This window comes from Nerophis ophidion, linkage group LG09 (assembly GCF_033978795.1).
Source record: "Nerophis ophidion isolate RoL-2023_Sa linkage group LG09, RoL_Noph_v1.0, whole genome shotgun sequence".
NCBI lineage: Eukaryota > Metazoa > Chordata > Actinopteri > Syngnathiformes > Syngnathidae > Nerophis > Nerophis ophidion.
The window spans coordinates 63,055,573-63,069,737 of NC_084619.1; the positions used below are offsets into that span (position 1 = coordinate 63,055,573).

Sequence of the window (14,165 nt, forward strand, 5' to 3'; positions counted from 1 at the left end):
ACAGTATACCTATATATCTACATGTACATCTGTATACATCTATATCTACATGTACATTTATATCTACTTTTACGGTATACATATATATTTACATCTACATGGGTATCATTATATATATCTACATGTACAGTATACCTATATCTACATGTACATCCATACATACATGTACAGTATACCTATACCTATATTTACATGTACATCTATATCTATATCTACATGTACAGTTTACTTATATCTACAGTATATCTACATGCGAAGTTTTATATCTACCTGAAGACGATTTTTGACCTAGTCATTTCATTCGTGTTGTTATTTTACTCTGAAAAAACACTGCAAGTTCCTCACTTCCTGTCACACGTCATCTTGACGGCGGTTCCCGACAGGCAGACTTTGCATTTGTTCCGCTCTCTCATCCTCTCATTTTCTACTTTGCATTCATTCTGCTCGCTCATCCTCTCATTTTCTACCAACTCCCCCAACGTGCCGGGGCTTAGGGCCGACCTTCTTGCGGCCCGAGCGCCTCCTCGATCTAAGATGGCGAGCAGCGACGGGTGAATAATTGTTTTTTGTTATTTTTATTTTTTCCTGAGGCAACACAAATATTTCATCACACACTCACACACACTGATTGTGTAGGAAGGTCGACGTCATAAACAATATTACACAAACGACTTTGTTACATTACATTTCGTCACCGTGGCAACAGTCAACGTCTTTCAGCCATCCTTGTGTGTGTGTGTGTGTGTGTGTGTGTGTGTGTGTGTGTGTGTGTGTGTGTGCGTGCGTATTGCGCCTGTGACTTGTTTGGTGGCAAACAAGCGCGTTGTGGTAGTGTCAGTAAAAGTCAAATTGGTTTGAAATTAAATAAAAGGGGTCAAGTGTGAAAGAACAACAGCAACACAAAAGTAACACACACACACACACACACACACACACACACACACACACACACACACACACACAAAAAAAAAATTGTGTTGATTGCTTGGCTCAGCAAAGACAATTAGTGATGAGAATAATTAGTCAGGAGTCAATGTTGGACCTGAAGAACCAATACCCATATTCACTCCTTCAGCTCTCATGGAGACATTTCAACTTAGTAACTAGTACCTAGTAACTAGCAACATAACCCACCACTGCCCCAAGAGGTGTGTGTGTCTGTGTTTGTGTGTGTGTGACTCACTGCTGCCCCCACAAGTGTGTGTGTGTGTTCTGGCAATGCTGACTTAATGGGGACATCGCTCTGTTTACACAGTCACCTTTAAGGGACTTCGGACGTTGTGGGGACCAAAAAAACAGGTCCTCTAAAGGGAAAAATGCCCATGTGATTTTTAAAGTTTGGCCCATAAAACATCTTTACTGGTTCGTTTGAGTGTGAGACCTTTGCATAGCGGCCCCCTCTTCGGGCTGTAGTGGGTACTGCAAGCGCTGCTTTTTTTTTTTTTTTTTAATGGTCCTCAGTAGTCACGTACATGCAAAATTATTTAAATGTGGTCCCCATGAACCATATTAACTATTTTTCCCCAGGGTCCCCAATAAGAATGATCAGCACATTACTTCATCAATCCAGAGATTTAAACATTTTTACCACTTTACTTCATTTTTTTTTAATGCCTGTAGAAAGGGCGGTCCCCACAAGTCATGATCAACAACTTGGTCCCCATTCCAAATGATAACCAGTAAGAGTGTGTGTGTGTTCGTTCTGGCAATTCTGACTTAATGGGGACATCGCTCTGTTTACACAGTCACCTTTAGGGGACTTCGGACGTTGTGGGGACCAAAAAAACAGCTCCCCTAAAGGGAAAAATGCCCAAGTGATTTTTAAGCTTTGGCCCATAAAACATGTTTACTTGTTTGTTTGAGTGTGAGACATTTGCATAGCGGCCCCCTCTCCGGGCTGTATCTGGTACTGCAAGCGCTGCTTTTTTTTTTTTTCAAATGGTCCTCAGTAGTCACGTACAAATTTGTGTGTCCCCATGAACCATATTAACTATTTTTCCCCAGGGTCCCCAGTAAGTATGATCAGCACGTTACTTCATCAATCAAGAAATTTAAAATGTTTTACCATTTTACTTCATTTTTTTTTATGCCTCCACAGTCTGTAGACAGGGGGGTCCCCACAAGTACTGATCAACAACTTGGTCCCCATTCCAAATGATAACCAGTGTGTGTGTGTGTGTGTGTGTGTGTGCGTGTGTGTGTGTGTGTGTGTGTGTGTGTGAGTGACTCACTGCTGCCCCCACAGGAAGCGGCAGACTACATAAATGTTAGTGAAAAGTGAAAATGATTCAGTGTCAAATAAAGGACTAACATTATTTCTTCATGGAATGTTTTCATTGATCTCACCACCAAAACCTGATTCGTCCACATTTGTCTCAATCAAGTCTTTGTTGATCCTCGTTAGGAGCAACATTCTTTTTTCTTTTTCTTCTGACTAACACTTACAAACATGAAGTACTTTATACTTACTAACATGAAGTACTCTCCTTTATACTTACAAACATGAAGTACTCTATACTTACTAACATGAAGTACTCTCCTTTATACTTACAAACATGAAGTACTCTATACTTACAAACATGAAGTACTCTATACTTACTAACATGAAGTACTCTCCTTTATACTTACAAACATGAAGTAGTCTGTACTTACAAACATGAAGTACTCTCCTTTATACTTACAAACATGAAATACTCTCCTTTATACTTACAAACATGAAGTACTCTATACTTACAAACATGAAGTACTCTCCTTTATACTTACAAACAAGAAGCACTCTATACTTATAATATGAAGTGCTCTATACTTACAAACACCAAGTACTCTATACTTACTAACATTAAGTATTGTCCTTTATACTTACAAACATGAAGTACTCTCTTTTATACTTACAAACATGAAGTACTGTACACTTACAAACATGAAGAACTCTCCTTTAAACTTACAAACATGAAGTACTCTCCTTTATACTTACAAACATGAAGTGCTCTCCTTTATACTTACAAACATGAAGTACTCTCCTTTATACTTACAAATATGAAGTACTCTACTTTATACTTACAAACATGAAGTAGTCTCCTTTATACTTACAAACATGAAGTCCTCTATACTTAAACATGAAGTATTCTATACTTACAAACTTCAAGTACTCTATACATACAAACATCATGTTCTTGATACTTACACACGTTAAGTACTCTAATTTATACTTACAAACATGAAGTACTCTTCTTTATACTTACAAACATGAAGTACTCTATGCTTACTAGCATGAGTACTCCCCTTTATACTTACAAACATGAAGTACTCTTCTTTATACTTACAAACATGAAGTACTCTATACTTACTAGCATGAGTACTCCCCTTTATACTTACAAACATGAAGTACTCTATACTTACTAGCATGAGTACTCTCCTTAATACTTACAAACATGAAGTACTCTATACTTACAAACATGAAGTACTCTCCTTTATACTTACAAACAAGAAGCACTCTATACTTATAATATGAAGTGCTCTATACTTACAAACACCAAGTACTCTATACTTACTAACATTAAGTATTGTCCTTTATACTTACAAACATGAAGTACTGTACACTTACAAACATGAAGAACTCTCCTTTAAACCTACAAACATGAAGTACTCCCCTTTATACTTACAAACATGAAGTACTCTTCTTTATACTTACAAACATGAAGTACTCTATACTTACTAGCATGAGTACTCCCCTTTATACTTACAAACATGAAGTACTCTATACTTACTAGCATGAGTACTCTCCTTAATACTTACAAACATGAAGTACTCTATACTTACACATTTCAAGCACTCTCCTTTAAACTTACAAACATGAAATACTCTCATTTATACTTACAAACATGGAGTACTATATACATACAAATATGAAGTGCTCTCCTTTATACTTACAAATATGAAGTACTCTATACTTACAAACATAAAATACACTCCTTTATACTTACAAACATAAAGTACACTCCTTTATACTTACAAATATGAAGTACACTCCTTTATACTTACAAATATGAAGTACTCTCCTTTATATTTACAAACAGGAAGTACTATATAATTACATACATAAAGTACTCTCCTTTATACTTACAAACATGAATTACTCTCCTTTATACTTACAAATATGAAGTACTCTATACTTACAAACATAAAGTACTCTCTTTTATACTTATAATATCAGTGGAGTTGTGTTATTGATCAGTATCAGTGAAGGTGTGTGTTATTGCTCAATATTTTATCATCATCATCATCATCATCATCATCATCATCATCATCCTCATCATCAGCAAAGGAGGTCAAAGGTCACTTACTTGCAGTGCTTGTGAGGCCCACTCAGCGTCTCGATGACGAAACACTCGCCACCGTTGAGGCAGTACGCCAAGTCCTTGTCGTGACACGGCTTGAAGTGCTCCGAGTGCAGCGGCGGCACGCTGGCAGACGCTGTGACACAAACAGAACAACAAACTCAATCATCAAATAAACAAAAAACTCAATCATGAACCAAACAACAAACTCAATCATCAACAAACTCAATCATCAACAAAATAGCCGGCGGCTATTCAAGGAAATACGCTAATTTAATTTGAACTTTTTTTTTAAATGGTCCTCAGTAGTCACATACAACTTTGTGTGAATTATGCAAAAATATTTAAATTTAGTCCCCATGAACCATATGAACTCTTTTTCCCCAGGGTCCCCAGTAAGTCTGATCAGCACATTACTTCATCAATCCAGAGATTTAAAGACATGTATGAGCTAACCGGGAAGTGGCCATTTACCAAAAATTGTTTCTATGCCTCCACAATCTGTAGAAAGGGTGGTCCCCACAAGTCATGATCAAAAACTTGGTCCCCATTCTATTTGATAACCAGTATGTGTGTGCGTGTGAGTGTGTGTGTGTGTGTGTGTATGTGTGTGTGTTCTGGCACTTAATGGGGACATCGCTCTGTTAACACAGTCACCTTTAGGGGACCTCTGACGGTATGGGGACAAAAAACAGGTCCCCCTAAAGGGAAACCATTAATTTAATTTAATCTTTTTTTTTTAATGGTCCTCAGTAATCACGTACAAATTTGTGTGAATTAGAAAAAATTATTTAAGTTTTGTCCCCAGTAAGTCTGATCAGCACATTACTTCATCAATCCAGAGATTTAAAGACCTGTATGAACTAACTGGGCAGTGGCCATTTACTTAAAAAAAAAAAATGCCTCCACAACCTGTAGAAAGGGTGGTCCCCACAAGTCATGATCAAAAACTTGGTGCCCATTCCAAATGATCACCAGTATGTGTGTGTGTGTGTGTGTGTTCTGGCAATGCTGACTTAATGGGGACATCGCTCTGTTTACACAGTCACCTTTAGGGGACCTCTGACGGTATGGGGACCAAAAACAGGTCCCCCTTAAGGGAAACCTTTAATTTAATTTAATTTGAACTTTTTTTTTTAATGGTCCTTATTAGTCACGTATAAATTTGTGTGAATTAGGCAAAATTATTTAAATTTTGTCCCCATGAACCATATTAGCTATTTTTCCCCAGGGTCCCCAGTAAGAATGATCAGCACATTACTTCATCAATCCAGAGATTTAAAGACGTGTATGAGCTAACCGGGCAGTGGCGATTTACCTAAATTTCTTTTATGCCTCCAAAACCTGTAGAAAGGGTGGTCCCCACAAGTCATGATCAAAAACTTGGTCCCCATTATTTTTGATAACCAGTATGTGTGTGTGTGTGAGTGAGTGTGTGTATGTGTGTGTGTGTGTTTGTGTGTGTGTTCTGGCAATGCTTACTTAATGGGGACATCGCTCTGTTAACACAGTCACCTTTAGGGGACCTCTGACGGTATGGGGACAAAAAACAGGTCCCCCTAAAGGGAAACCATTAATTTAATTTAATATTTTTTTTTAATGGTCCTCAGTAATCATGTACAAATTTGTGTGAATTAGGCAAAATTATTTAAGTTTTGTCCCCATGAACCATATTTGCTATTTTTCCCCAGGGTCCCCAGTAAGTCTGATCAGCACATTACTTCATCAATCCAGAGATTTAAAGACGTGTATGAACTAACTGTCCAGTGGCCATTTACTTAAAAAAAAAATTATGCCTCCACAACCTGTAGAAAGGGTGGTCCCCACAAGTCATGATCAAAAACTTGGTCCCCATTCCAAATGATCACCAGTATGTGTGTGTGTGTGTGTGTTCCGGCAATGCTGACTTAATGGGGACATCGCTCTGTTTACACAGTCACCTTTAGGGGACCTCTGACGGTATGGGGACCAAAAACAGGTCCCCCCAAAGGGAAACCTTTAATTTAATTTGAACTTTTTTTTTTTTTAATGGTCCTTAGTAGTCACGTACAAATTTGTGTGAATTAGGCAAAATTATTTAAATATTGTCCCCATGAACCATATTAGCTATTTTCCCCAGGGTCCCCAGTAAGTCTGATCAGCACATTACTTCATCAATCCAGAGATTTAAAGACGTGTATGAGCTAACCGGGCAGTGGCGATTTACCTAAATTTCTTTTATGCCTCCAAAACCTGTAGAAAGGGTGGTCCCCACAAGTCATGATCAAAAACTTGGTCCCCATTCCAAATTATAACCAGTATGTGTTTGGCTGTGTTCTGGCAATACATACTTAATGGGGACATCACCAACGTTCCCTCAAAGGTACGCACCTGTGCAATTGTACACTGCTCACGCGTCCTCTACGCACGGCAAATCTAGGCCGTGCACAAAATCGGATAAAAAGATAAGCGCATAACAGTGTGGACGTCTGCCGTCGCTCACATGTGCGCCACTGAATGCTCAGGGAGTTTTGCCGTTTGCTCACACGTATAAAAAATTGGAGGGAAAATTGGACATCACTCTGTTTACACACTCACCTTTAGGGGACCTCTGATGGTATGAGGACCAAAAAAACAGGTTCCCCTAAAGGGAAACCTTTAATTTAATTTCATTTAATTTCATTTGAACTTTTTTTTTCAATGGTCCTCAGTAGTCACGTACAAATTTGTGTAAATTATTCAAAATGATTTAAATTTGGTCCCCATGAACCATATTAACTCTTTTTCCCCAGGGTCCCCAGTAAGAATGATCAGCACATTACTTCATCAATCCAGAGATTTAAAGATGTGTATGAGCTAACTGGGCAGTGGCCATTTACCCAATTTTTTTTTTATGCCTCCACAACCTGTAGAAAGGGTGGTCCCCACAAGTCATGAAATGATAACCAGTGTGTGTGTGTGTGTGTGTGTCTATTTCCGTGAGGTCTCTGAGGGGCTGCACACAGCCTGTAATAATCCACAGCAGCCTCTGCAATGCAGATGCTTGGCCTGGTACCGCCAAGACGCCCTGACGTGTCACACACACACACACACACACACACACACACACACACACACACACACACACACACACACACACACACACACACACACACACGGTCCTCTGCTTATCCGTCAGTCAGCTCATGCCGCCCCATAAAGCGGTTGTGAGACACCCTCAGGCTGCAAGCAATAAATGGCGCCGAGAGGAAGGCGGCGTCTGGGAGGGATGAAGTGATCACCCGGCAGGCGCGCCGGCCATCACGTCAACGCCACGCAGGGTAACGCCGACTACGCTAACAGTCCTTCAAGGTCGGCACTGTTAGGAATGAAGCTGCATGGTAATCATGATAATAAGCTGGCAGGAAGTCGGGCGGCGCGAACCAAGCACGGGACAGGAAGTGGGCGTGGCACACATGTACTTCCTGTCTCCACAACTCCTTCAGGAGCATCAGGGCGACTTCCAAGGGACACTGGGACGCTGATATCAGAAGTAGGGAGTGGAGAATGTGAACCTGATCGGGACCTGACACGAGACTTGATCATGTGACCAGTTCGGGAAGGCGTGGTGTTGCCATGGGAATGATTGAGTTTGTTGTTTAGTTGATGATTGAGTTTGTTGTTTAGTTGATGATTGAGTCTGTTGTTTAGTTGATGATTGAGTTTGTTGTTTAGTTGATGATTGAGTTTGTTGTTTAGTTGATGATTGAGTTAGTTGTTTAGATGATGATTGAGTCTGTTGTTTAGTTGATGATTGAGTCTGTTGTTTAGTTGATGATTGAGTTTGTTGTTTAGTTGATGATTGAGTTAGTTGTTTAGTTGATGATTGAGTTTGTTGTTTGGATGATGATTGAGTTTGCTGTTCTGTTGATGATTGAGTTTTTTGTTTAGTTGATTGAGTTTCTCGTTTATTTGATGACTGAGTTTGTTGTTTAGTTGATGATTGAGTTTGTTGGTCAGTTAATGATTGAGTTTGTTGTTTAGTTGATGATTGAGTTTGTTGTTTAGTTGATTTATTTTTTTGTCTAGTGAATGATTGAGTTTGTAGTTTAGCTGATGATTGAATTAGTTGTTTAGTGGATGATTGTGTTTGTTGTTTTGTTGATGATTGAATTTGTTGTTTTGTTGATGTTGAGTTTGATGTTTAATTGATGATTGAGTTTGTTGTTTATTTGATGATTGCGTTTTCTGTTTAGTTGATGATTGTGTTTGTTGTTTTGTTGATTATTGAGTTTGTTGTTTTGTTGATGAGTGAGTTTGTTGTTTTGTTGATGATTGAATTTGTTGTTTTGTTGATGATTTAGTTTGTTGTTTAGTTAATGATTGAGTTGTTTTTTTTGTTGGTGATTCAGTTTGTTGTTTAGTTGATGATTCAGTTTGTTGTTTAGTTGACGATTGTGTTTGTTGTTTAGTTGATGATTCAGATTGTTGTTTAGGTGATGATTGAGTTTGTTTTTTAGTTGATGACTGAGTTTGTTGTTTATTTGATGATTGAGTTTGTTGTTTAATTGATGATTGAGTTTGTTGATGATTGAGTTTGTTGTTTAGTTGATTGAGTTTGTTGTTTAGTTGATTGATTTGTTGTTTAGTTAATGATTGAGTTTGTTGTTTAATTGATTGATTTGTTGTATACTTAATGATTGAGTTTGTTGTTTAGTTGATGATTGAGTTTGTTGTTTAGTTGATTATGTTTGTTGTTTTTTTGATAATTGAGTACGTTTTTTAGTTGATGATTGAGTTTGTTGCTTAGTTGATGATTGAGTTTTTTGTTTTGTTGACGATTTAGTTTGTTGTTAGTTGATTGAGTTTGTTGTCTCCTCAGTTCCCAAACCTTTACAGAGTTAAAAGGAAAGGCCATGTAACGCACTGGTAAAAATGCTCCTGCCAAAATAAGAAAAATACAGATCACCGTATCATCTGTCCAGATCTGTCCTTCGGGATCGAACCAGTTCCGAAAAAAACAAAAAACCCCACACGTTTCCATCCCCCTGATCAGGAGTGACGGCGTGTTCGTGTTGCTCAGGCGCGCCTGCACATGCCTGTGTCATGCCTGCACACGCCTGTGTCATGCCTGCACACGCCTGTGTCATGCCTGCACACGCCTGTGTCATGCCTGCACACACCTGTGTCATGCCTGCACACGCCTGTGTCATGCCTGCACACGCCATTTACTTTTCCATCAGTTTCCCTTTAAGTGCATGAAGTAAATCAGAACAAACAAAGACACACAATAAGCTGTTTTATGACACACACACACACACACACACACACACACACACACACACACACACACACACACACACACACACACACACACACACACACACACACACGGTCCATCACAGCGTGAGCGCCACGGGAAGCCGAGTGCGTTTCTTAATTAAGTCGGGAAGAAGCTATTACTTTTGACACAGACGCCATTGTCCTCGCTCGGCGGGCCTGGAATCATCCGGCGCCTTCCAGGTGTTCTTCGAGGCGAGCTCGGAGACCGAGCGGCATGGGGATGGATTAAGCAGAGTTCTCCCTCGACCTCAATCGAGTCGGTAATGTCCGGTAGCCATGGCAACAACATGTTTCTGCCAGCAACGTGGAAGGTCCGAGGGCCCTTGAACGCAACACGCCAGACTCTATTTCTCCTTCTATCTCCCAGCGGAGATGTTTGACTTCAAGATATATATTCAACTGCTTGTATCGCACATGATATCAGACACAAGTGAACATTTTGCAGGACTGCTTGTATCGCACATGATATCACACACAAGTGAACACGCTGCAGGACTGCTTGAATCTAACATGATATCACACACAAGTGAACACGCTGCAGGAGTGCTTGTATCGCACAAGATATCACACATATGTAAACATGCTGCAGGGCTGCTTGTATCACACATGATATCACACACAAGTAAACATGCTGCAGGACTGCCTGTACTGCACGTGATACCACACACAAGTGAACACACTGCAGGACTGCTTGTATCGCACATGATATCACACCAGTGAACAAGCTGCAGGACTGCTTGTATCGCACATGATATCACACCAGTGAACAAGCTGCAGGACTGCTTGAATCACACAGGATATCACACACAAGTGAACACGCTGCAGGACTGCTTGTATCGCACATGATATCACCCAGATGTAAAAACGCTGCAGGACTGCTTGTATTGCACATGGTATTACACACACGTAAACACGCTGAAGGACTGCTGGATTCGCACATGATATCACACACAAATAAACACACCGCAAGACTGCTTGTATCGCACATAATATCACACACATGTAAACACGCTGCAGGACTGCTTGTATCGCACATGATATCACACCAGTGAACACGCTGCAGGGCTGCTTGTATCACACATGATACCACACACAAGTAAACACGCTGCAGGACTGCTTGCACTGCGCGTGATACAACACACAAATGAACACACTGCAGAACTGCTTGTATCGCACATGATATCACAGAAGTAAATAGCTGCAGAACTGCTTGTGTCGCACATTATATCACACACATGTAAACACGCCGCGGGACTGCTTGTATCGTACATGATATCACACACAAGTAAACACTCCGCAGGACTGCTTGAATCGCACATGATATCACACCAGTGAACAAGCTGCAGGGTTGCTTCTATCACACATGATACCACAAACAAGTAAACACGCTGCAGGACTGCTTGTATAGCACATGAGATCACACACATGTAAACACGCTGCAGGACTGCTTGCACTGCGCGTGATACAACACACAAATGAACACACTGCAGGACTGCTTGTATCGCACATGATATCACAGAAGTAAATAGCTGCAGAACTGCTTGTGTCGCACATTATATCACACACATGTAAACACGCCGCGGGACTGCTTGTATCGTACATGATATCACACACAAGTAAACACTCCGCAGGACTGCTTGAATCGCACATGATATCACACCAGTGAACAAGCTGCAGGGTTGCTTCTATCACACATGATACCACAAACAAGTAAACACGCTGCAGGACTGCTTGTATAGCACATGAGATCACACACATGTAAACACGCTGCAGGACTGCTTGTATCGCACAAGAGATCACACAGGTAAATAGCTGCAGAACTGCTTGTGTCACACATCATATAACACACAAGTAAACACGCTGCAGGACTGCTTGTATCGCACATGATATCACACAGGTAAATAGCTGCAGAACTGCTTGTGTCACACATTATATAACACACAAGTAAACACGCTGCGGGACTGCTTGTATCCTACATGATATCACACACAAGTAAACACTCCGCAGGACTACTTGAATTGCCTATTATGTCACACACAAGTAAACACGCTGCAGGACTGCTGGAATCGCACATGACATCACACACGAATAAACACAATGCAAGACTGCTTGTATCGCACATGATATCACACACATGTGAACACGCTGCGGGACTGCTTGCTTTGTACATGATATCACACACAAGTAAAGATGCTGCGGGACTGCTTGTACTGTATCACACATGATATCACACACAAGTAATATATATATATATATATATATATTGTCACTTTACATGCAGTTGTCTTTCAGCCCCCAAACAAGCTAATTTTAAGTCCCAAAGCAACAACACCCGAGTCACAAAGCGTGCAGGAAACAAAGCAGCTCTCGTGCATGAAGACCCTCTGAAGAAGTTGGACGCCAGCCGTCTTATTGCTAACTTTTTATTTTTATTTTTTTTTGCCTGGGAGTTAATGGCGTGTAACGGCGCCGCCTCAGGAGAGCACGTCTGGATTGAAGAGCACCGGTCCCACCACGGACTCCTGCGGCGCTCTCCAAATGTCCTCACCGCATCTTTTTCTTTTCCTTAGCCAGAACTCTACTGCTTTAAGGGCTGATTGTAGGCCCGCTTGTGTCCTTCTCGTGAGAAAGTGACACATTTTTTTGTTTTTTGGCCGGACTTTAAAAGTCACAGCAATGAGACGTCACATTTCATCTTCTTCTGTTCCTTTCCTGCGGCTCTTTGATGCCAAACCCTAATTACGTTACTTCATTTATGCAAAGTCAGCACCGCACAACAACGTCACCCCGTCACTAGTCCTTAGCCTCGTCACCTTCCACTCAAACCACGCTTCTTCCGTTATACATCCATCCATCCATCCATCCATCCAATTTCTACCGCTTATTCCCTTTCGGGGTCGCGGGGGGCTCTGGCGCCTATCTCAGCTACAATCGGGCGGAAGGCGGGGTACACCCTGGACAAGTCGCCACCTCATCGCAGGGCCAACACAGATAGACAGACAACATTCACACACTAGGGCCAATTTAGTGTTGCCAATCAACCTATCCCCAGGTGCATGTCTTTGGAAGTGGGAGGAAGCCGGAGTACCCGGAGGGAACCCACGCATTCACGGGGAGGACATGCAAACTCCACACAGAAAGATCCCGAGCCTGGATTTGAACCCGGGACTGCAGGACCTTCGTATTGTGAGGCAGACGCACTAACCCCTCTGCCACCCGTTACACACATATACATATATACATACATGTACAGTCCTGCTCTAAAGTTATACACATATACATTTATACATACATGTACAGTCCTGCTCTAAAGTTATACACATATACATTTATACATACATGTGCAGTCCTGCTCTAAAGTTACACACATATACATATATACATACACGTACAGTCCTGCTTTAAAGTTACACACATATACATATATACATACACGTACAGTCCTACTCAAAAGTTACACACATATACATATATACATACATGTACAGTCCTGCTCAAAAGTTACACACATATACATATATACATACACGTACAGTCCTGCTTTAAAGTTACACACATATACATATATACATACATGTACAGTCCTACTCAAAAGTTACACACATATACATATATACATACACGTACAGTCCTACTCAAAAGTTACACACATATACATATATACATACACGTACAGTCCTGCTCTAAAGTTACACACATATACATATATACATACACGTACAGTCCTACTCAAAAGTTACACACACACATTTATACATACATGTACAGTCCTACTCAAAAGTTACACACATATACATATATACATACATGTACAGTCCTGCTCAAAAGTTAACATACGCTTGTAAAGAACATAATGTTACGGCGGTCTTGAGTTTCCAATCATTTCTACAACTCTTATTTAGTGATTCCCAGAGCCCAAAAACAATCTCCGGGCTATAGAGTGTTAGGGTGTTTTTCACTATTATTTTAGATCCACTATGGACTAGACTCTTACTATTACGTTAGATCCAATATGGACTGGACTCTCACACTATAATGTTAGATCCACTGTGGACTGGACTGTCACACTATTATGTTAGATCCACTATGGACTGGATTCTCACTATTATGTTAGATCCACTATGGACTGGACTCTCACTATTATGTTAGATCCACTATGGACTGGAATTTCACAATATTAGATTATATTCACTATGGACCGGACTCTCACACTTTTATGTCAGATCCACTATGGACTGGACTCTCACTATTATGTTAGATCCCCTCTGGACTGGACTCTCACACTATTATGTTGGATCTACTATGGACTGGACTCTCTCACTATTATGTTAGATCCACTATGGACTGGACTCTCACTATTATGTCAGATCCACTATGGACTGGACTCTCACACTATTATGTTGGATCCACTATGGACTGGACTCTCACTATTATGTTAGATCCACTATGGACTGGACCCTCACTATTATGTTAGATCCACTATGGACTGGACTCTCACTATTATGTTAGATCCCCTCTGGACTCGAC

General features: G+C 40.5%; 1 protein-coding gene across 2 annotated transcripts in view; it reads right to left on the minus strand.

The window, feature by feature from the left end:
• LOC133559625 (pro-neuregulin-3, membrane-bound isoform) overlaps positions 1–14,165 on the minus strand; it is a 254,765-nt gene that overhangs the window by 76,144 nt on the left and 164,456 nt on the right. For both annotated transcript variants that reach the window (XM_061911561.1, XM_061911559.1), the window contains exon 2: positions 4,344–4,473. In XM_061911561.1, the coding sequence (XP_061767545.1) occupies positions 4,344–4,473 (130 nt within the window). The remainder of the gene's footprint in view (positions 1–4,343; positions 4,474–14,165) is intronic.